General features: G+C 42.7%; 2 protein-coding genes and 1 pseudogene across 3 annotated transcripts; 2 read left to right on the top strand and 1 right to left on the bottom strand.

Moving 5' to 3' along the window:
- Positions 1–428: 428 nt before the first annotated feature.
- On the top strand, positions 429–2,138 carry LOC308306155 (transmembrane protein 209-like; annotated as a pseudogene). Its single transcript has one exon. The product of its transcript is annotated as a transmembrane protein 209-like (transcript).
- Positions 2,139–4,527: 2,389 nt separating this feature from the next.
- On the bottom strand, positions 4,528–5,157 carry LOC308306154 (ubiquitin-like domain-containing CTD phosphatase 1; the record flags this gene model as incomplete). The annotated part of the gene is made up of 1 exon (XM_080751054.1): positions 4,528–5,157. The coding sequence occupies one exon, from the start codon at positions 5,155–5,157 to the stop codon at positions 4,528–4,530; it is 630 nt and encodes a 209-aa protein (XP_080607180.1).
- A 314-nt stretch (positions 5,158–5,471) lies between these two features.
- On the top strand, positions 5,472–5,951 carry LOC308305802 (succinate dehydrogenase assembly factor 2, mitochondrial-like; the record flags this gene model as incomplete). Its single annotated transcript, XM_080750675.1, has 1 exon — positions 5,472–5,951. One exon carries the CDS (start codon positions 5,472–5,474, stop codon positions 5,949–5,951), a length of 480 nt encoding a protein of 159 aa, XP_080606801.1.
- Between the last annotated feature and the right edge of the window lie 18,707 nt (positions 5,952–24,658).

The following is a 24,658-nucleotide window of genomic DNA, read 5'->3' as shown; positions in this document are numbered from 1 at the left end:
TAGTGAAGAAGAAGCACTGTGTCTAGATCACCTTCTCTGGGAAATGAATTCCGTCTTATCATTTATATTACCGGTATATATTGTGATGTCAAGTGAAGCATGACCAATCCTGTCTGATTGGACGTTATATTGTCCAAGATACTGTATCTGGCCTGGCTTACAAGTTAAAAGGTTAACAACACAAAGAAATCACACACTCTAACAGAACGCAACGTCGCCTGAGCAAATCTGTACAGTTAGGTGTGTGCGGCAGGCAACAGTTGTGTCTGTGTGTGACGTCAGAAACACACCTTTTATCAGGTTGGACGCCACAATAAATGCTTCTGGTTATACTGCCAACTGTGAAGCCAGACACTCCTGTGTGTCTCCTGAAGTGAGAAGTGACTGAGTCCCCAGTCAGCTCTTCAGGTCTCCCCCGCACAAAAGATATGAGCAGGAGCCACAGAGACCTCTTCTGCCGCCAAATGCAGAATAACAACAGACAACAGATCCGCTCCTCGACCTGTCAGCAAACCACCTCCTCCTCCTCCCTGCTAAAGGATGGCGCGGTCATCGACGCGGCCATGAGGCTGCGGAGGGAGAAGCAGGCTGACCGCGGGGCTCCAATGTGGGCCGTCCTCAACCTCTTGCTGGCCGCGAGCATTTGGGCCAAACTGTCTGGGAATCTGACGAGCCAACTCTACGACATCACCCGACTCTACAGACCAGTCTGGTACGCTGAACTAACCCTTGCTGCCGTGTTCAGCCTCAACGCTCTGTTTCACGTCTGGACGTGCCTCAGATCCACCGTGATGGGCCCCTCTACTCTCTCCGTGACCCCCCGGCTGCATGCGCTGCTGGGCCTCCATCGCTCAGGGATCCAGGCCGCGCCTCCCCAGAGACCAGCAGCGGTAGCGTCCCCGTTCCAGAACGTCCAGAGTTTCAGCCCCTGGCGGCCCCCCACCACCACCAGCGGCCCCAAGCTCTCCCCAGGCTGTGTTCTCGGGTCCACACACAGCAGCAGCAGCAGCAGTAGCCTCGGGTTCCCTGCGGAGGGCTCTGGCGTCGGGGCTCGCTACCACCACACCACCTCGCCCTCTGTGTTCAGCGACCCCAGGGGCAACAAGGAGGACTACATGGAGGACCTGGAAACCCTGGAGCGGTTCCTCCACACAGAGAAGGAGAAGGACCAGCAACACCGAAGGAGCCGGCAAGGAGGTCCACTGGAGTCTCCGTCTCACGGACCTCCTCCTCACGCCTTCTGGAATTACAACCGCTCGGTGGGCGACTACAACCAGAGTCTTAGGAGGTTCCAGTACCAGCCGGCCTACCGCTACTCACCGCCGCCCACTGCCCGCAAAGACGACGCCGCCGACCCGGCGGGATCCAAACGACAGACGGCGGAGGAGGTGTGGGCTCGGATGGCCGGCCGACCCGTGTCGGCCGACCGCCTCAGCGACTGGACGGCCAACCTGAGGATGTGGATCAGTGACACCATCCTGGTGCCCCTCGCGGAAGAGATCCACTCGGTCAACGGGCAGCTACGGAGAACGGGTTCTCCGGATGTCCAGATAGGAGAGACCGCTGTGGGCGTCCTGAGGCAGGCGGCCGTGGCCAACGCCTCTTCCGTCCCCACCATGAGTGCCGTGGTCCAGTCAGTACCTGGACCTGGACTACCTGCTGGACAGGATCGAGGAGCTGGCGCGTGGCGGCTGCATGAGCGCCTTCCGCTGGAACGGCGGCGGCGATGCCAGGACGGGAAGGAGGACATGGCGGGCGGACCTCCCCACCGACTCGGCCATCGTCATGCACGCTTTCTGCACCTACCTGGACTCCAGGCTGCCGGCGCACCCCCACCACCCGGACGGGAAGACCTTCACCTCCCGGTACTTCGCTCGTGCAAAGCTTTGTTGCCCCACGGGGGAGAGAGCAGTGGCGGCACCCCGAAGCCGATCTGCATCCACCAGGGCGGCGCCAACCCGCCGCGCTACCAGCTGGTCCACCAAGGACACGTGTTCAGCCTGCCCGAGGACAGGAACAACTTGTTCCACACACTCCTCCTCTTCCTGTACGCAGTCAGGACCCACATGGCAGGCATGCTGGGTAGGGTCAGCCTGGGTCCGTCCGGGGTCAACGTCCTGTGGATATTCACAGACTAGTGCCGACCAGCGGTGCAACAGTTAAATCCATCTAATCTATATAAAAGGCTCTATATTGTGATAGTAATCATTGCTTAGTATAGAGTGTTTGTTCGGTAACAATGTGAATTAACTCCATATAGTAATCATTGCTGTAGTAGAGTGTTTGTTCATTAACAGGAGACTTCAGGTCTCTCCAGCTCTTAGTAAACAGAAAACAAGAGAGAACTCACGCTGGATACAGGACACAGTGAATTTGGAGGTGATGACACGGCACACACAATTTGAACATTGTAGAATTTGACCTGATAAATACTCTCTCTTCTGATTGGATGACATTTTGGCAACCCATCCGAAATGTATTTTATGTTTAAAGAGCTGGGGAGACAGGGAAATTAACCCCTGTTACTGAACAAGCACTCAATAGCCAAGGACGTTTTATTACTTTCGCCAGCAGAGCTTGTAAGTACTGCATTTGGTGCTGTCTGTTTTCATCCGACAGTACAGAGACAGGGCCAATGAGAGAGCAGCATTCTCAGTGATGTCACCACCAACAAGATCAACCCCGCTCTAGATGTGAGGTCACTGAGACGTCCACCAACCAACAAGTGATGTATGTACCCAACACCGATTGTAGTACTTGTGCACTCTGCTGGCGCACAGGTAGGCTATATGGCCATGAGAGCACAAGACACAAGTTGGCACCTCGTGCCAACTTGTATGTGTAAACACATGTAAACACATTCAACAACAAGACAGTTCAATGTGCGTAACACACAATGTGTTGTTTTAACAGCAAAATATTATGTATCTTAATCCAGCAATCTGGGAACCCATTCAGTAAAAAAAATCAAACCTCGGTTCGAAGTGAATCGGTGAACTTTTATTCTATGTGTTCTAGAGTTATGAACTCTGTGATCTGTACATTCTTTATATTCTGAATTAATTAATGATTTTATCTGGAGGGCCGAATTGTCATGTGAAGCTTGACCAATCCTCAAAGTATCCAATCATCAGACCGGGACAGAAAAAAACCTGTTAATTCTGGCCTGGAGTGACCATATATGGACATGAGGTGACATACATTGTGTTTTTGAAAAAGCCTGTTCATTCTGGACTGAAATGACCATATATGGGCGTGGGACACACAAAGCCACTCATTCAAAAAAAGAAATAAGAAAATTAAACACCAAACAACCAAACTATATACCAAACCAGTTAATGCCAAATAAGCAACACCTGCAAGCAAGCGTCCACACAGATATAAAAAGCTAGATACCTCACCCTCACCTGTGCTGAACTGTGGAACTGTGGGAGGCACTCTGCCCCCTGCAGTGGGAAAGAGGGAGTCCCGCATCTGATTGGCCTACCGAGCATCCCATTCTGTGACGCACAAGGAAGTGTCCTTCAGAATTCCGGAAGCTTGCCAGTCCTCTTTTACCAACGCCTCAGAGCCGGAGGAGGTGTCTACCTTTGCTATGAGCGAACATAGGGTTGTTTTATTCAGTAGTGTTGCCAGATTTAGCAAGAAATAAGCAACCAAGTCTATGAAAACAAGCCTAAAGGAATAAGCTCTATCTACAAGCTTTCAACGCGTCGCATCTCAACACACTGAGCTTGTAAATAGGTTATATATATCAAAAACAGCACAAAACAGTCCCTGGCACAAAATATTTTCAGAATGCATTTAAATTTTGAGTTCTTTGTGAAAACTGTTTGACAACCATTGGTTTAAACCACACCAGGAAGCATGTCCAAATAAGCAACTACAATTTAGAAGCAAGCCCCAAAACTACAGAAAAACAATCCCAAATAGCTTACAATAAGTTCTTTCTCTTTCGAATAAACCACATTTGTTATTCTGCCCCAAAACTCCTTCATCATTTCACCAACATCTTAAGTGGATTCAACCTCTCGTCTTTGCACTTCTCAGAAGCCGGTCCTTCGCCTCTAGAGGGGTTCACACAACTTCACAGTCCCAAAGAGGCCAATGCAGCATCCCGCCACACTGGCCTCTGTTTCCAGCAAGTGGACCCCAGGCCAAAGAAACAGTCTCCCTCCCCCAGCTGAGGAGCAGCCGTATCTCGATGGTAGCCACCAAACAGTCAGTAAGGAGGAAGTTGCACAGAAATGTTCAATTATGAGGGGGAAAAAAAGACCTGTCACGGCCAGGCATGTTTCCAAACAAAAACAAACAAAACCTAAATCTGGTAGAATTATTATCTCCATTTATGGAGATCCTTTCTCATACACACATACACACGGATCTCCATATATGGAGATAATTAACATACAGTAGGCGTTTGGTGCCTGCAGCTCTGTTAAGCCAGGCTATAGGTAAGACAACTAGTTTCCAAATTGTTAAACAACAGTTAAGCCTAATATATATATATATTCAAATGATCTTCCCTTAATGATGGTGCTTCTTAGATAAGAACCTCTCCCAGTGTTTGTGGTTGAGACCGGTGAAGTCGTCCAGCTTGGCTATCTCTTTGAGGTACTTGGCCAGGTGAAACAACTCCCTGTCCTTCTCTCTGTTTGTATGAGCCATCATAAAGGGCCGGATCTTCAGGCCGTTCTGTGGGTTCATGAGGAAGTTGCGTCTGATGTCGTCAAACATGATGGTGTTCTTCCTGCTGTAGAACTCACCGTACTTACCCCAGATCACCCCCAGAGGTTTCACGTCCACTAGCCCTCTCTTTGGAGTGTGTACAGTGATCATGGCCTCGATATCAAAGTCATTCACCACCACCCTGTCTGTGTTATCCGGCGGTGGGGCCAACACGTCTGGCGCCAGGCTCTCCTCTTTGGTTCCCATCATCATGATCTTGGCGTTGGGCTTCAGCTTCAGGGAGCCCAGCTTCACCTCATCCTCTGCTTGCTTCCCGTGGACCTTTAGTCCCAGCAGCTTCTGTCTCTCGGGTAGCACTCCAGTCATGGTTCTAATGGACTGTTTGAGGTCCATGACAGTATCCTCCTCTGACAGTGAGCTGATGGAATACTCCTGACCACACCACTTAATGATCATCGATACAAACATGGCAGCTGGGGGAAAAGCCTGTGAATCGCAACCACTCCACGAATGCACACACTCCTGGTTACAGTTATGTGCACGCAAGCAGAAAATTCTCTAGTAGAAGATTAAAATAAATTCTCTCCGTAGATTAACATTTCCTCGGCCGATAACTAAACTAAACAAAGAACACAGATATCCCCAAATGAAATTCTCTCCAGTTGGTTTGGTCCGGTGACATCAGCAGTGTCATCAGCAGTGATGTCACCAATCCTACACGAATAAGGGGAGAAATGCGGCGCGGAAACAGAACAGCTACATTTACAAGACAGACATTTAAGATGCTGTCGTCTCTCTTAGCCAAAAGGCTTGTGAAAGTGGTATGTCAGGCAACATGGAGGCCAACAATTACTGGGATGATGATGTCAGCTTGTGGTTATCGTGGAGAGACACCCAGGGGAAACAAGGTCCCTTTCCCCCCATGGGAGGAACAGAAAGGAGAGTCCATTGACATCAAGAGACGCCGCTTGCTCTATGAGAGTCGTAAGAGGGGCATGTTGGAGAATTGCATTCTGCTCAGCCTTTTCGCAGAACGCTACTTGAACACGATGACAGAGAACCAGCTGCTGCAATACGACAGGTTGATCAATGAGCCTAGCAATGACTGGGACATCTACTACTGGGCCACAGAGGCCCAACCCACTCCTGATGTTTACCAAGGAGAGCTCATGGATTTGCTGAAGGAGTTCACAAAGAACAGGAACCAGGAACAGAGGTTGGATGCCCCCAACCTAGAGTACCTGGACAAGGAGAGCCAGTGAATCAACCATCTGAATCAGTGGTTCTCAAGATGGAGTCAGGGGTGGTCCTTGAAATTCTTCATAGTGTATACAGTACAAACTGTGTAAAGGTCCAAATGGACCGTTACACAGGTCAGGCTAACCCATTGACAATACAAATCGAACCAGTTGGACCTAGATGGAGGGTGTGTGACATCATCATCATACCCGGAACGTTATGCGGGAACGCCTGGCCTTGACACCCCATACATCCAAACAGAAAAGTCCTTTCTGATTGCATTAAACAACGTTAAACTCACTTTGCCAGTGCTGATGTCACTGGCATCGCCAGTGGTGAGCGCACCACTTGTGCACAAGTAGGCTACTTGTGCATAAGATGCAAGTTGTCATCTCGGCAGAGTGCAGTTCTTGTTACTTGCACAAGCAGAGCGTGCAAGTACTGTATCGGCTGGGTATGTATGTATGTATGTATGTATACATGCATGCCGGTCCGGTGTCTCCTCTTGTTGCAGACTGTAGCAGGGACCAGAATCTCTGCTGGTCCCAACGTCACCATTAACAGCCAATAAGGGGCCAGCATTCCTGGTGATGCTTTATTGAATATACACTTGGAAGGTGACCGGCTTCCAAGCTTGCGTCATCACATATGATGTCACTATGATGTCAGCCATGCCCAAATATGGAGATTCGGGTAAGTCTTACCCAAATATGGAGGTCCATGACATCAGACTGGTCTCTAAGTGTTCTGATTAGCAATGTCAGAAACCAAACCATTGCAACCTGATATTATCAATATATGAACGATATTGGGTATCCAAACAACTTGGTATCAGCAAATGGATTCCATGAAAGCCTTTTTGAACAGTTGTTAGACCGATCTGGTGGCTCTTGAGCAGCTGTCTACTCGGGAACAATGCAACACCTGAAACAGACGGCACCAAGTAATAACTAGAACGATGCAATTGGAAATTGCAAATGTGGTTGCCGTGACGCGTCTCACGTGAGTCACTCTTACAAATTAAATTTCATCTTACTATTTGAATTTTCCCCATTCAAGTCAATGGGGAAAATTGATTCACTGATAAATTAATGGCCATATATTGAGATCCCTGTGTCAGTCCTTTTCCATTTTATGCCCATATATGGAGATACCTGATGTCATCAATATTAATCCTATATCTTGGAATGCCATATATGGACATACTGTGTCAGTCTCCTCCATATTTGGGAAAAGTTTAATTTTTAACTAGAAATACTGTTCCTACGAAACAGTGTGGGCTCGCTCGTGACTATATTCCGCAGCGTGCTAACTGTCATGTGAAGCTCAACCAATACTCCAGCTAACACCACTCCCAGATGTTCTTCCGCACCTCAATTGCACCTCATTGGCTAAGGGCCCTGCCTTTGTACTGTCGTGGCGGAACTTGATAAATAAATAATGAAGATAACATAGTGTTCTCGCCTTTCAGGTGAGCCCACAATTAAAGTCAATGGAGAAAATTCACAAATGAATATATATATATAAACCATCTGTCTTGGCCATACAGTATATGGATTCCATTAGTGTGGTTCTCCTAACAGGGCATCATCTGGGACACAATCCCTTTTATGCCTATATATGGAGATCCCTAACATAATCTCTTTCATGCCCATATATGGAGATCCCTGCTCTGAGTATCCAACATCACTGTGATGTCATCTGTTTATGCCCATATATGGAGATCCCTGCTCTGAGTATCTGACATCCCTGTGAGGCGTTACTCGTACAGACAGACACGGACATGCTATGACGGTTCTGATAGTAAACTGCGACCCACGGTCGCAATTAAACTATATATATCGTATCTCTTAGCAAAATGCACCCCTACGTACATGCCCCGATGAAGCCGGTCAATTTGACATATGGCCCAAGTGCGTGCCACCAAGACTGTGGGAGGAGTAGCAGCCTAGCAGGGCAAAACAAATCTGGAAAGATGAATGGAAGGAATGAAGTCGGACAAGTACTATAGTTATTAGTGTTACTAATTACTAGCTATAAGGTGATAAAAGTATGACAAAATATATTGAACATTTCGTCAACAAATAACAACTAGTGACTAGTGACTAGTGGAGAAGAGATCCAGTAGAACTAAGAGAAGTCATTTAATGCTTGGTTGCGCACGGGTGTTGCGCTCTGTATGCTCATAATGCGTTGGCATGCAGCCATGTATAAATCAGGCATTATGACAGTATCACAGCCTGCCTATTATTATTATTTTGTTGTTGTTAAAAAAAAATCTTCAGATTACTAAATCACTGCTATACAGGCATGCACGCTTACAGTCGGTACATAAAGCTGTACAGTACATACAGTACATACTGTAGGTCCTTACCAGTACCCAGTGGACAAACCATGAACATGCTTGTGTATTCAATGTGTATGTGTGTTGTGTATCTATCTACACTTTAGAAACAAGACCAAAAAAAACTAAAAGGATTTAGAACTTTTTTTTACTTAATTTAACACTGGCAACTGCCATTCTGAAAGATTGAACAATAAATAGATAAATAAATAGATAATAAAAGCTGTGCACAAAATATTTTGTCAAAAACAATGAACAAAAACAACAACAATAACACAGTTCATTAATACAAATAAATGGTCTCCATCTCCATCTGGTCTCCATCTGGAAAAAGAGAACAATAGAGAGAGAGAGAGAGAGAGAGAGAGAGAGAGAGAGAGAGAGAGAGAGAGAGAGAGAGAGAGAGAGAGAGAGAGAGAGAGAGAGAGAGAGAGAGAGAACAGGGAAAGAGATTCACAAAGTCAGCCGTTTAGTGTTACAATTGCCACAAGGGTTCATACTGCATATATCCATCATGTCATCATGACAAATTAAATTAAACATTTATACAGGAATTTAGGAGGAGTGTTTTTCTTATAGCAATGAACAAAATGTAATTTAGCTTTAGTCATATTTTTTGTCATCTGAAAGGATTTAGTCGACTAAATATAAGATTTTAGTCAACTAAATCTGCAGTTAATTATGTAGAAAAAAGAGCTGGTAGATCTGCTATTTTCAGAGCGCAATACCCAAGCACAACCAAACATAAAATTACTTGTCTTTTAATTGGATCTCTTCTCCACTAGTTCCTCCTAAATCAGATTTGATCGTAGCCTTGTTCAGACTACACTAAAATCGATATGTCAGTCAGAACAAGGTCTGAGACTCTTTCAGAACCAATTAATGGAAAGAGCAGGACAGGACAACCACATAAATTAAAAGTCAGCACGTCAGACTACTGTAGGGGGCTAAAACACACTCTCAGTGTTATGTTAACTTAACACCCTGGAGTTTTACTGCATATGTTACGTCAATATTGAGTATTATCAGCTAGGATCATTCTTCAGTCTGACTTTGCCATTCTAATCAATGAGGGACAAACCACATAATTGCTAACTCCACAAGTAGACTTAGGATGCATAGCAAGAAATCTTACCTGGCCTATGGAGACGCTCTGTCTGGACTGGAGTCTGTCGAGATTCCTCTCTTGAACTAAAGACAAAACAAAGTTAGATTAGTTTTGTATTGTATTTGTGGTCAACATTGGTCATAGCTTTACAGTTTTATTTCAAGGCTCACTTCAGTGACTCACTATGGGAGAGCGCCCGGCCACGAGGCACTTACTACCGTAGACTTGGATGATGCTACAGTAAAACTGTGAAGATTTCCCGTTCCCCATTAGGTGAGTATATGGAGGCCTTGCTGCCTCGGGCTACCAAGCCCAACCAGCATAGCACTGGCATGACCCGCTTTACACAGACTGACCCTTTGGACAGGTCTCACGGGCAGGACGGGCAGAAAGCCCCACCACTTTTCCGCGGAGGACTCGGCCACGGAGACGTTTCACATCAGCCACACAACAACTGTGAGGACCGAGTGATCAAGCCCTGGTTCGACATCCAGTGGGTTTGATTTTGAAATTCCTGAAACCCGAAAGCCTCCGAGTCAAAAGGGTTTTGCCATACACCCAACACTGGGTGTGGCTAACTCCAGCTGGGTCACCACCCACCTGTCAACCAGCCATACCTAATGGCCACACAAAAACATAATTTTAACACTTTCTGTACACCTCTTTTTTTTGAAAAAGTCTTCCTCCTAGTATAATCATAATACCTGATTATCGTAGCACCCCATCTTTAAAACTAAGTGTACACAGCCGGACATCGTCTTACCTCCTCTGCACTATCCAGGATCCCTGGAAACCCTGGAACAGGTGCTGGGGAAAGACAGAGAAAGAGGACATTTGTTTTCTTTCCTCTAATGTTGTTTCATGTCAAGAGCTTTATATTGTGTTTGAGCTATGTTCAGATTCTGTCTTGCAGAATTGTTGGTTGTGTGTATGCTACTTGAATATCCTTACGATGTCCCAGGCACTCCAGGTACTCCTGGTCCTCCGGGTACTAGTAAGAATAACACACAAACACTCTCTGAAAACATGCTAACTCTCTGGAGAATAACTTAAATTACATCAGACTATTTTCATAGCCAGCCTAGTCTGTGATAGTTCACTCGAATGTGTATTAATTAGTTTATTAAAACTGCAGGAGTTGTCTTACCTCAGCGAGGGCATCCTCGTTCTCTTGAGGGTCAGGGGTCGTCACCTCAGGCTGTGACAGACACACATGAATAATAATATCAACTATGTTTCCAGAAGCTGGCAGGAACAGTCTAGACTCTAGAGCAGTGGTTTTCAACCAGTGGGCCGGGGACCACCAGCGGTCCTTGAGGGGGTTCCAGGTGGTCCCCAGCTAAATGATGGAGAGTTGGTAACCAAATGGATCCTTATAGATCTTTAATTCTTGACGGCTCCATTTGGTTTCATTGTGCGCTCAGATATGTTAAATCAATGATAAACATCTCCATTACTTAATTTACAAGAAGTGTAAACAATCAAATAAAAATTGTTCAATGTTTTGCTTGTTATCTCTCTTATGGAACCACATCAATACAGCATGGAATTGTGGACAACATTGTATCCAACGATAACTATAACTATACTATAACTATAAAGACTGACACAATCCCAAATGTGTCCCAGATTATGCAAAATACATCCTCGGATATAGTGTCAATTAAATTAAATTCAAATAGGCTCTATTGGCATGATGGGAAAAGTGTTTACATTGCTAAAGCAAGTGTGAAATATAATTGCAACTTTGCAATCAAATATAGCCTAATTTGTATAAGAATTTAGTTTATAATGAAACAGAAAGTTCATCTAAGGAACACTGTTTGTCCAGCAGATGAAGTTGGTGGTTCATGTTTTTTAGAATAACCGCCTCATCAAAGTTGGTATGGTATACGTTGTCAGATATTTGAATCTGTCCTTATGTTATCATCACTTTACCCAAATACAGCTCAAGTGGAGTTAGGAGGTTTTTGATCATTAATAGGCCTATTGCGGTCCCAGGGCTAGAAAATGCAAATGGGGGTTTTCTAATACATATCAAACTGGGGGTCCTTGAAATTAAAAGGTTTGAGAACCACTGTGATAGGGAATACTGTGTGTTCATATTTGAGACAATTATTAGTGCAAATATTCCAAAACTTTCACTATTTCTTTCGATGATCTACAATTAAGCTTGTAGTATAGCTGATGGGTTTAGAGTGGCTTGCTGATTTTGCGCTGATTTTCAAACATGTCTGATATTTTCTACCCTCGGGTGGGTTGTAATAAGGGTTGTAAAAAAGTCTATTAACATATCGCCAGGTGCTTTCACACTACGCGAGAAAAAGCGAATGCCACAACATTGCGCACAATGTCGCCCCATGTGTAGAGGCCCTTAGTGAGGTCACACGGGTAGTTGCCGCCCCATATCTTTTCTGAGCAGGGGTCACCCCCCCCCCCCCCAAAAAAAAAGTTCACACCTTAACAACGCTTTAGTGTCACACCAGGGTGTTTTAACAAAGAAACGACCCCTGCTCAGAAAAGATATGGGTCAGCAAATACCTAGCCTGGCTAGCCATACTATAATCAGTTAACTGCGTGGGTATATATAATATTATATATTATATTTCTCCCTTGTGTTAACATGGGTGAATAGTTTAGCTTTGCTAGGCTAGCAACTACCCGTGTGACCTGTCTAATGCAACACTGACTATAACAAGGCATCCCTAACATTGAATCAGCAATTCAACACTGGTTATAGTTACGACTTCATGTGTTTAAGAGAGAGTGAAATGAATAATACCATGTCAGATAACAAACAAAAGGTCCATATAGTGCTTTATTCCATAGATTGTGCATTTATTTCATTCATTCATCCAACCTGCACATCGGGAAAAATTAGGCTCAAGGACACTTCTGGGATTGAACTAGGAACCTTGCGGTTTTGTATCTGCCACCCTACTGGACACTCTACCCCTGAGCCATATATTATAGGCATCTATTATACTCTGTATAGAGCTTGGTGTTATCAGATCTGCAGACAAGCTATTAATCAGTTTCAGTTCTCATGACAGGGCTTGTAACAGAAGGGAATATGCATTTGCCGTAAACCATGAGGGCTCCACGTTCAGCTTTGGAAATCAGAATAAGCTTCCTCCCTGTCCAAATGTTTTAAATGAAATGTTATTGTTAGGCCTATTGTTATTTTTTTGCCCTTTCTTGACTGCATGGCATATATTTTAGTTGCACTTTGTTCTTTGTTTGTCTGTGAAGCACTCTGCAAGCATGTTTTTGTAAAGTGATAAAATCAGGTAAATAGCAACTGAACAGCAGCAGGGGTCTCACTTTCACAGGTTAAGTTGTTTTAGTGAGACATGGGAGTTCAATATTCAGTGTGTGACCTCTAGACCTACTGCACATACAAAGCTGCTACCTTTAAAGACATTTTTTGTATACAATTTAGAATAATTTTGAGAAAAAATAATCTGCTTTTTGTCCCAAAGCGACTGCAAATGATTGCTGCTGTTTGGTCCAAAAAAGCGGTATACCCTGTGAATATAACATAACATGTACATAATGACAAAATGTGACATAGCTCTGTTTACACATTGCTGTACACCCTCCAACTCAAGTTTATATGTGTTCCCTTTTTTCAACTGTTTTTATTATATATTATTATTTCCCTGTATAGGCCTATACTTTCTCCACTCACTAAAGATAACAAAGACATTTGCGCTCTTATTAACCCATTTAGTGCTCCTGACATTAACGGGTTAAAATGTCCAGCGCGCCTCCCCCCGGCCCCATTCACTACCGTTGTCTTATTTTGAAGGCCAGAAGTCCATAGCGTAAACACTTCCGGTCTGACGTCATCGCGTCATTCACAGGAAGCGATCATGTTTACGTGGTGCCATGGTGGATCGGATCGGTGCTTTCCAACATGTGCTTTATAAGCGAGCATCTGCCTCCATCTTCGCTTCTAAAGTCTAGTTTTGAGATAATGGACATTAATTAAAGATGAGATCCCCCGTCCACCTCAATGTTATGGGATTACTATTTTGTGCCCGTGGAGCCGTGATGAGGATAAATCAGCGACGGAGATGGACTCGGGACCTTCCGCCATTGTACTCGGTAGGATACCCGCCGTTACAGTAATATATTACTTTTAACGAGTATACTCGGGATCGGCACCATATACTTTTCGAGTATTTTTCACGAGTATTCTCAGGATCGGCGCAAAATGAGTTAAAGTCCAATTCAACACGTAGCCAACTCCATTCAGGCGTGTAAGCCTAACAAAGTACAATAATGGCCTTTTGCCTTTCTTACTTGTTTTAACCACTTATTAGACACTCTGTACTTAGCAGACTGGTGTGGGGGACATGCCAAAATCACATACTTTCAATGGAACAAATCTGTATAAAATGAAGAAAACATATTTCAAGAGGCGTATCATTGCACTAATGTGTAAATGTTTGGCCATTCATATAATACCTCAGAGTTTCATTATTCTGTTGCATTTTAATGATAATTGAGGTGGTGGGGACAGTGTATTTATATCTGTTGCATGCAACACCTACACCATAAGCTTATCGATTATGAATTTTTTCTCAGAAATGTTGAATCACTGCAGCTAACAGTAACTGCTGCACTCTTTGTTCCAACACTCACAAAGTTGAGATCATGGGAAGTTGGCAGGGCAATGTCATATAGACTCTATTATAGTACATTATGCAGTAAACATGTAGGACTTATAATGCAATATGCATGTAACGTCTGAGGAGATGCAATCTAGCAGGCACCCTCTATGTTTTGTTCATCAGAGAATCTGTTCTTGAGAGATTAGAGGAGATGTAGTATGTCTCATTCTCAATAAAGTCTATGGTTAACTTATGACAGAAGACAGAGTAATGTCAGTCTTATGAAAACACCTTAAATAATCTTTTTGTTGTGTTTTCATAAGTTTTTGTATTTTGTGTAAACTATCCTCTCACTAACATCAAACAGTTCATACATGGTGAGAGTGTTCATACTGGAGCACAGAACAGAGGGTCGTTTTCACACCTGCAAACCACAGCACATTATTGTCTCCACCAGCCGAAGGCTGAGGGAGAGTATGTTTTCCCCTCCGTCCGTCCGTCCGTCCGTCCGTCCGTCCGTGCGTGCGTGCGTCCGTCCGTCCGTCCGTCCGTCCGTGTGTCCGTCCGTGTGTCCTCGCAGTTTGTGTGCAGCTAATCTCAGTCGCCGTTGGCCCGGTCGCTGCCAAAGTGAGCACACACATTCCCTGGATCCCAATCTAGAACCTCTGCCCTAAATCTTTCAAATGGGCTTTTTCTAGCGCCACCTAGTGGCCGATGTTCGCAAGACACATTTCTGTGCACTACTCTTACAGATTTTGTCCAAAAATCCTACAAATCGGTAGGCAGTATCTCGACAGTCATGTGATCGACACGGATCTGTCCGATTTTTCATATTCCATCCTGATTGGCTAAGATTGGCTTCCAAAGTTTGTAGGATTGAGCCGTTTGGAACAAAATGCCTCAAATCCCAAACGCAAAGTGCAATTATCATGAAATCGCGCACACACGTTCCCACTAGGTCGAAGAAGAAATGCCACTTAAATTTTTTGAAAGCAGCCTCATGGTGGCGCTATAACAGGCAGATTTGAGGTTTTACCTATAACTCCATCGATCAGTTTCAAACTTTGTAAGCGCATTCCCTAGAGGCCAAGGAAAAACCCTTTCCCTGCATTTTTCACATCAGCCTTTTATAGCGCCACCAGGAGGCCGACTTAAGTAAAACACAATTTTTCCTATTATTCCTTGAGATTTTATCCCAAAATCATGCAAATCGGTACACAGTATCTCTATAGTCATGTGATCAAGTACGATCCGTCTGATATTTCATATTCCATCCTGATTGGCTAATATTGGCTTCCAAAGTTTGCAGGATTGCTCAGTTTTGGAACAAAATGCCTCAAATCATCAACGCAGCTTGCGATTACCGTGAAATTTGCCACACATATTCCCACTAGGTCAAGGAACAAATGCTACCTTTTTCACATTGGCCTGTTATAGCGCCACCAGCAGGTAGACTTTAGCAAAACACATTTTTGGAACACAATGCTTCAAATCATGCATGCAGCGTCCGATTGCCATGAAAGATCTAAGGTGAAGAACATATGCCACCCTTTTTACATTGGCCTATTATACAGTAGCACCACCAGGACGCACAGCCTGGTGGAGACCTGTGCTCGTTTCCTCTGAAGCAGGATGCAACATCTACCAGTGAGCTTATTGCTGTCATAGAAGTGTTGTGGTTAACAAACATTTCCACTTGCACAGAAATACTTTTGTTTGTTCCAATTAAAACTCACAACGCTGAGATAATTAGGGGGCTCCCTCCCTAAAGCAAGCATGCAGTAACCCATGCAACTCTGTAACCTTTTGGGAAAGTCTCAGGTTCGATACCCTGATTTGTCATTTGACACTTAACCCCTAACTCCTCCCTCTCTTACACACTCTGTCAATTTATCTGCTACTTTCATAAAAGTGGACCTGGAAGATTATCTTGCTCAACAAAATGTGTAAGGATGGAATGTGGTACAAAGTAAATTCATACAGTGCATCTATATTTACTGACATGCATGTTTACGGTGTTGAACACATGAAATAATGTTAAAACAATGGTCACTAACAGCTCTGACACAAATATAAAAAATATATATATTTTATGTCAAGTGAGCGGTGCTGCTGCTGATAGACCAAGTATAACTGTCCTCCTCACTAACATCAAACAGTGAACACACGGTGGGCACAATAAGACCTGAACAGAGGACAGAGGTTGTGGTTTTTTGCATATTTCCTCTCATGCAGGATGGCACATCTAGTGAGCTCATCTGTAGGTTAACAGACATTCTCATAGTTTCAATACCAAGTATAACTGTCCTCCTCACTAACATCAAACAGTGAACACACGGTGGGCACAATGAGGCCTGAACAGAGGACAGAGGTTGTGGTTTTTTGCATATTTCCTCTCATGCAGGATGGCACATCTAGTGAGCTCATATGTAGGTTAACAGACATTCTCGTAGTTTCAATACCACTAGAAATACACGCTTCCACAGAACTACTTGGGGTAGATCATGGTGGGAGTGGAGGGGGTATGTATGTGTCCTGTGTGTGATACAAGGCAAAAATCCCCCTTTGTCAAGGGCACCAGGAGGAAGACGACTTCTGGCATGGAGTAAGTAAATATATCATACCTGGACTGGACCACTCTAGTATGGATTTGAAGATGTTCATTGACAGCGCTGACACAAAGAGGATTTATTAATTCAAAAATAAACATTGTTACAAAATGTTGAATGTACAGTTAATTGTAGGCCTTCAATGTCGTAACACTTTAAAGGACATTATGCATGTAATGTATCTTTAAAGACAAAAAGTAGCACATTGATAAGTAACAAAATGATCTCTTCTGTCCTGAGTACAGCAAGTATATAAGTGGATCAAATACGGTTTAGTTATGAACTTTGACCTCTGACTTAGGTATTACTCCTAGCTGTTGCTTGTTGTTATGTTGGAAACATCATACCACTTCATCTTCATCTGTGTTCCCAACAACAACATAGTCTATAATGCATGCTGGTTCAGTTTAAAAAAACATAAAAACATATCAACAAACTAAATGAGTAAAAAAAACAACAATCAAACAACCGATAATCGCAAAATACTTATTAGATACAGTAAAAAAGTATGCAACTCATTCATATAAACATTCAATGACAGACAAATAAAAAACACAATACTATGCAAAAAATATCATAAACAGTTGGAAAACTGAATACAAATAATTGGTATTTCACCATTTTCGAGTTGCAGCCACCTGTAAGTGACTTTTCAGAGCGGTTTTAAAGGAAGGTAGGGATTTACACTCCTTTAAGGCCGTCGGTAAGGCATTCTACATTTTTGTTGGATAGCAGGAAAACAAATTGAACCCTTTGTTGAGCTGAATCTGGGTTGGACGATTTTTTGGAGCTGCCTCTGGTGTTGTGTGTGTGTGTGTGTGTGTGTGTGTGTGTGTGTGTGTGTGTGTGTGTGTGTGTGTGTGTGTGTGTGTGTGTGTGTGTGTGTGTGTGTGTGTGTGTGTATGTGCGTGCGTGCGCGCGCGCGCGTGTGTCTGTGTGTGTGTGTTAAGCAACATGAAAACTATTTGCTGGTGCGTTTGAATATAGACTGTTACAATGACCCCAGAAGAGTTTTCAAGTGAAATACCTAACAGTTCATGAGTGATGTAAAGTCATGATTGTGACAGAGTTTATGTCAGTTTTATGAACACACCTTCAAATAACATGTTAATATTATTTTATCATCCAATAATAAAGTTGGGTTTCCTGTATACTAACTATGCACTCACTGACATCTAACATGGTGGTGGTGGGTGTTCACTCACACTGAGGACTGTCTGCAGCAGAGGGAAGTGGTTAAGAGATCATGATGTTGTCGGGGGGTATGTGTGCATCAGGCGGTTGTTTGGCTACTAAATGGTAGTGTGTGTGACGTGTGTGTGCGTGTGCGTGTGCGTGTGCGTGCGCGTGCGCGCGCGTGTGTGTGTGTGTGTGTAAACCATGAATGTTGAACTCTTCTCTCTTCTCCACCTGTAACAATAAAACAGGACAAACTATAATAGTATAAGGAACTGGCCTGCATTAACACAAAGATATTAACAGCATTACCTCCCCATCTACTATCAAAGGGTTTCATCGTACGCAGACTCATTCCTGAGTCCTGACGTTTGAATAAACTGGATCAGCTGCACGTTGAGGCCTTAATGATCCTGGGACTGAAACATGAGTTGAAAGATGATTAGAAGATTTGCAGAATGTGGGTCTTACACAGTGTTGTTAAATTCATCTCTCGGTTGGTTTTGTCAGAGTTTTGTCATCCACTGAGTTCAATTCACTGAGTTTAACATTTAACAACAAAAATCATAAAATATGAATAACTCTGGACAACAGTATGACATGAGAACATTTAAGCAGCATATACTGTACCATTTCCATGCTGGTCACCAGATCGATTTAGCACTCCATAGATGCTTGAGTTGCCTAAAGTTAAGTAAATTAACATTAAAGTTGACAAATGTGTGTGTGTGTGTGTGTGTGTGTGTGTGTGTGTGTGTGTGTGTGTGTGTGTGTGTGTGTGTGTGTGTGTGTGTGTGTGTGTGTGTGCATCTGCATCGTATATTTATATGTATTTCAATTGCATTAATGGACTTAATTATTCAGCAAAGACTGACCGCGCTGCAGTGGACAGTACACATCATCAGGAGCTGATTGCTGATTGATCCCCTGAGACTGAATGGGTCTGTAATTAAAACATATGAAATATATTTATTAGAAATGAAGTAGAAAACATGATGGAATGTGATGTTATGTAGATAAACAGACAGAAAAACGAAATACTGTGCTTACCTGACACAACATGGACCTGTTAATAAAATGGGGAAATGAACATGCAGTAAGTTCCATGGAAATCTTTAATCCTTGTTATGTTATGGTACTCTGCATGTTTTATTGCGATTTTCTCAGTGATTGTAATCTATGTAGATGTAGTAACCTACTCACCTTTAGATGTTCTGTACAGACACAGCAGCAGCAGAAGGATGGTCAGTAGAATCACAACAACAAGTCCTACGATCAGAACCACTACATGTGGAAAACCCAGACCCACTGCAGGAGGAGGAGGAGTGGGTTCCACTGATCCAAAATCTGCTAGCAATGAGAGGTTATTATAAATGTATTGAGTCACATAAACTGCTGTTAATTAAATCACTGGTACAAACGGCATGATTAATTTGATCAGTTATGGATTATGTTGTTTTAGGTTGCATTGTCAGCTGTCAAATCCAGTGTTGGGCAGTAATAAGTTTCTAGCAATATATTGCGGTATTATATTATTATTATTATTATTATTATACTTTCTAAAGTAACATTTGAGATTGCCAAATCAGTTATATTATTACATATTACTGATCCATAGTAAGGGTTGTCACAAGCACAAAAAGAAAATATCTACAAGCTAGTAACACTCAATGCACACACATGCTACTTTCTACATTTGTAAATATTTTGAGTTTGTATCAGTCAAAGATTTGTTGTCAATTGTGTGTCCAACTTTGTAAAGGCAGATGGCTTTCAACCACAACATATTCAACTGACATCTCTTGTGTTAAAGCATCTTTACACTTACAGTCTGAGAGACTTCAATGTGTTTATTACTGCTGCTGTCTTGTCGATTTTGTATTCCTCATGTAAGGATCATTATTGTTCCAAAATACAGTAGGAATATACATAAAAACTGAGTCATATACTGTAATATTATTACTTTTTAAAGGAGGAATAAGTCACTAGTAATGTATTACTCTCCCTAAGTATGCCCAACACTGGTTGTATCAGCCGGCCCTAAGGGTTAACACGACCTCCTTACATGCATGTCAAATAAAGTCTGGGTTTGTGACACAGTAGTCTCACATAGCCAGACAACTATTCCACAATCTCTGAAAGCAAGTTGCCTTGCCCGCATTTCACGGGTATAGGGTGAGGATAAGGGGTAACAGATGGCTCAAAGTAGGGCCCTGTATGTATGTCCGTAACATTAACCGAGTGTGTATGGTGTTGAGCAGCCTGCACCGTTCACTTCACATGGGTGTGATATGTATTTATATTACTGCTATGCAGCAAGCTATATGCTTAGATTTTGATATATATTCAGCTAAATTTCTGCAACTCTAAAGACGCAACGGAAGTGCAGAGTTGGTGTCACATCCACTTTATTGCTTGATTATTTTCAGAGGTTCCGTGCTCCAGACTTTATGACAGAAGCATTTGGAAATTGTGGGAGGCAACAGTCTGGCCATGTGAGAATAGTAACACAGTGATCTCACCTGTCACATCCATCCTGTTCTCTGGTGACTCTTCAAGGCCAGAGATGAGACACTTGTAGAATCCTTCATCAGACTTGGAAACACTGTCGATGGTCATCTGTCCTGTAGACTGAGACCTGATGAGGGATCCATCTTTATAGAAATCAGCTGGACGGTCAGAGGATGGGTTAGGAAATGTCTTGGTTTTGTACCAGCAGTGCAGGGTGACATCACTTCCTTCCATCACAGGAAGTACAGACATCCCCAGGATCACAGCTCCACCTGAACAATGATAAATAACATCAGAATAGAGGAATAGACTGATGTCACTCTGAACAACACTGTCACAAGATTATGAGGTTTTAACATGAAAGACTTTAACTAACAAGATAACTGAATAAAACATCTGAACAAAGTTGACTTGCTGAACGTACCAGTCACTGTGACATTAACAGAGTTACTTTTTGCCTTTGAAGACTCACACCAGTAAACCCCACTGTCGAAAGTCTGCATGGACCTGGCAAGACATCCTGTGTTGTTCTTCTTCCCCCAGCGACGACCGCCATCATCACCACACTCTGAGGTGATGTTTTTTCTGCTGGTCCTCTTCACTCTCCAGACAGTAGAGTCAGACTGTCTGTCCTCACAGCTCAGAAAGACAGATTCAAAATTAAATAACTGAGATCTGTCTGGACTGAGTCTGAGAGAGGCTGTGGACATGGTACTAACCACTAGAGAGAGAGGGAGGTGTAAGTAATTAATACAATAAAATAAAATGAGTAACTTATCATCCAATGATCCATGTTAATTAGGCTAATTCTAACCCTAATGTAGAATTAAATCTACATTGAGGCAGATTCTGCATCCTGTCCTCAAGAAGGAAATGGACATATAACAAATCCATAAGTAAGAATTATAATTGTACAATGTGTTGGTACTCACATACTAAGAGGTAGAGAGATGTTAACTCCATGCTGTCTGGTGCTCACTGACTAACACACAGTTGTGAGTTAGTGAGAGACAGTCTCCTCCTAATGCTGCTGTTGTGGTAAAGAGGAGGCTACACTGAAGGAAGTGACAATGCAGTGATCTATGGCAGTGTTTCTCAAATGGGGGAGTACCCCTAGGTGTATGCAGAGGTACTTGGAGAAAATGGAAAATGGAAACATTTATTTTACTGTTACAAACATTGACAAACATATATGAACCTGCTGCTCCCTAAAGCTTTAAACCATAATGAGACGCACAACTGTTACTGCCGCGGCAGGCGCCGGTGCCAGGAAGCGTATTCGCTCTTTCTGACTGAATGGAAAACGGGCAGCTTACTTTTATTTTCAAAATATTTACATAAAAACTGGACTTTTTATGTAATTATTAAGTCAAAATGTTCTCAATTAAAGGTTGTACGATTAAAAGGGGTTTGAGAACCACTGGGTTTGAGAACCACTGATCTATGGTGATGTGGCCAGGAGGACAATACAGCAGGTTTCACATATTTCGTATATATGAAAAGCATGCAGCAAAGGCTCATGTGCAACAATTAAGAAGAGAAGCTTACTCCACTCTAGTCACTCATCAAAAAGAACAAATCTGACAAAAGCTTGACTTTTTAATAAACTTTTATAGTTATAGTTATGGTTATAGGTCAGTGTGAACAGACCTGGAGGCCCTAGGCTAATTATCTTTCAGGACCTCCCCACCCAACCAACCCGTGCTACTCAGAATGGGCAGTCGGGTGGGCATGTGTAGTCCCCACAGTTAGTACCAGCAATGAATCAGCGACAACAGCCCTGCTAATCAGGCTCAGCCCGATTAGCACGACTGTTTGTGCGTTTGTCTGGCGAGTGGGAGTCCTGGGTTCAATCCCTGCTTCTGCTCATCACTACACATGCAAAAACACTCACGTTATAGTCCTAAAATACATACACAGTATTGAATAGAGCAGATCTTATTGCTCTTCCAGAAATAAGATTAATGAATGAATAATAATACTGCTCCAATGCCACACTGCTGGTGTAATATAACAGGATAGACGATTCAGTCTATTTCAAGGTAAAAATCGAAGTAAATGTAAAAGAAAAGAAAAACACTTCTGTATTAATTTCTGTTAGTTTATTCATCATCAAGACAGACGTGCACTGGATTCTAAACTATCATGGTGTGTCACATCTGGAATGGACACAGAGGTATCTCAGAACTAAATATATATGCCATCATCAAGTGTGAATAACTATTAGAGGTGTCTACTAATCTAGTAACTACTTGTGATGCACTGGTCTATGTGACTCAATCCTGTTATACTCACCACATATAGGAGCTGGCATGATCAAAAGGGTCACCCACAGGGAATCTGTGGAGTTCCTATAAGTGTACACCTGAACAAGACGGTGGTCTGGTCAGACAATGTATGTTTTCTATAGCAATGTTAAAGCGTTTTTAATGATTAAAATGTAATTTTGAGTAGGCCTATGTTAATACATATACATTTTGTCTCCCTGCTCTTCTATTGAGACATTTAGATCAGGTCATGTCTAACCTACTGTAGACACAGGTACTGAAACAAATGTTGACCTGATGGTCAAGATTCAATTGAGCAGGCAGTACCGACTGCTCCACCACATCCATTTCTGTGATCAGAAAGTCGCTGTGCTTGCTTGTATAACAACAAGGAGCGTTTTTCTATTCATCTCTGGGACCCAAGTTTGCATTGTGAAATCCTCAGTGTTCATTTAATTTAGCACTTGTACATAATATAATGGGCTGAAAAGAAGAGTCTTATCTTCATATTCCATTGGCACTTATTTAGCTGTATATAATATGAGATTCCCCTATGAAGTTTTTGAGGCTGTGTAGAGAGCGGGCTAAAGAGTACACGCCTATATCACTGATAACATGACCCTAAAATCTATTATATACAACATATCAAAAGGTGTTGTAATGACATTGTTTAATGATGAACATGAGTAGTGATCCCCTCAATGTTTAAAATGTTCCTCATTTTTCTGGGGACCCCCTAGCCTAGAACCCACTCAAGGGCTGCACTTTGGGAACTAGTGCTCTAGTCTAGTATAGTTATCCTGTGGCTCCTCTGTGAAAATGGAAATTAATATCTTAATTCATGAGTCCTCACAGTGTTTTGGTGGTATTATCTATGTGATGATCAGCTAGAAACCCATATTACTATAATGGTATGTTATTACTATGAGGGCCGTAACCATATTTGTGGAACACAGTGTGCAAAGGACAGTATTTGTTTGTTTGATTGATTGGTTGAATACTTTATTACATGGTACAGTAAGGCATTAAGGCTAAAAGGATAACACAAAAAGTCATGGTGACTTTGAAGACAGCATTACAGTACCAAAACAATGTTGTATTGATCGCGGGGGGATTGTTTCTATTGTTGTTGTACTCAATTCATCATCATGACATTACAATACCTGCAAAGGAAAATACATATGCAAAAGATGCTGTATAAAGGAATGCAAAAGAAAGACACGTGTGCAAAAGATGCTGTATAAAGCAATGCAAAAGAAAAGACAAGTGTGCAAAAGATGCTGTATAAAGCAATGCAAAAGAAAGACACGTGTGCAAAAGATGCTGTATAAAGCAATGCAAAAGAAAGACACGTGTGCAAAAGATGCTGTATAAAGCAATGCAAAAGAAAGACACGTGTGCAAAAGATGCTGTATAAAGCAATGCAAAAGAAAAGACAAGTGTGCAAAAGACAATATAAGCTCATCTCTCTTGAAGGCACTTTATATTTGAAACAAATCTCAAAGTGCTAAATCACAGTAACAGGTCCCACATTTCAGACAGTCCCAGTGCCCTCAACTCTTCACCTTAACTGCTTTACATTTTTCTTTGGAATAATATTCAGAAACCTGGAGATTTGACATTAATTATTTTTTTTGCCACGGACACACAAAATGAGCGTCTGTATGTATTATGTATGACGCTCATGTGTCATGTGTCAAAAAACAAAAACGTCCTCATGTCATAATGGTGATGACCCCTGCACAGGGGCAAAGTGATGCCAGGAGGAGCAGAGGATCAAACTGATGACCTTCTCTAATTTCTAAATGATCTGCTCTGCGCCTGGAGTCACTGCCTCCCTACAGTAGCTGCATTATATGTACAGTACATTATGTGCATAGTGTTCTCTTTTCTCCAGGACACAGCAAAACAAACCGTTAAAAGAAAATATATATGACTTTCCTATACCTTCCTATATTTCTTATTCCTGTTCACAGCAGGGCTCCAGAATCTGTCTATGTTGATCGTGTAAATCCATCAGGTGCGACTGATAATTTGTTTTGGTCACAGTGGTGCAAAGGCCCGGACTAACAATGGAACTACCTGGAGCTTAAGCG

The sequence above is a fragment of the Nannobrachium achirus genome (assembly GCF_963921795.1).
Source record: "Nannobrachium achirus genome assembly, chromosome: 20".
Taxonomy (NCBI): Eukaryota; Metazoa; Chordata; class Actinopteri; order Myctophiformes; family Myctophidae; genus Nannobrachium; species Nannobrachium achirus.
This window is presented reverse-complemented; position numbering and strand designations above follow the sequence as displayed.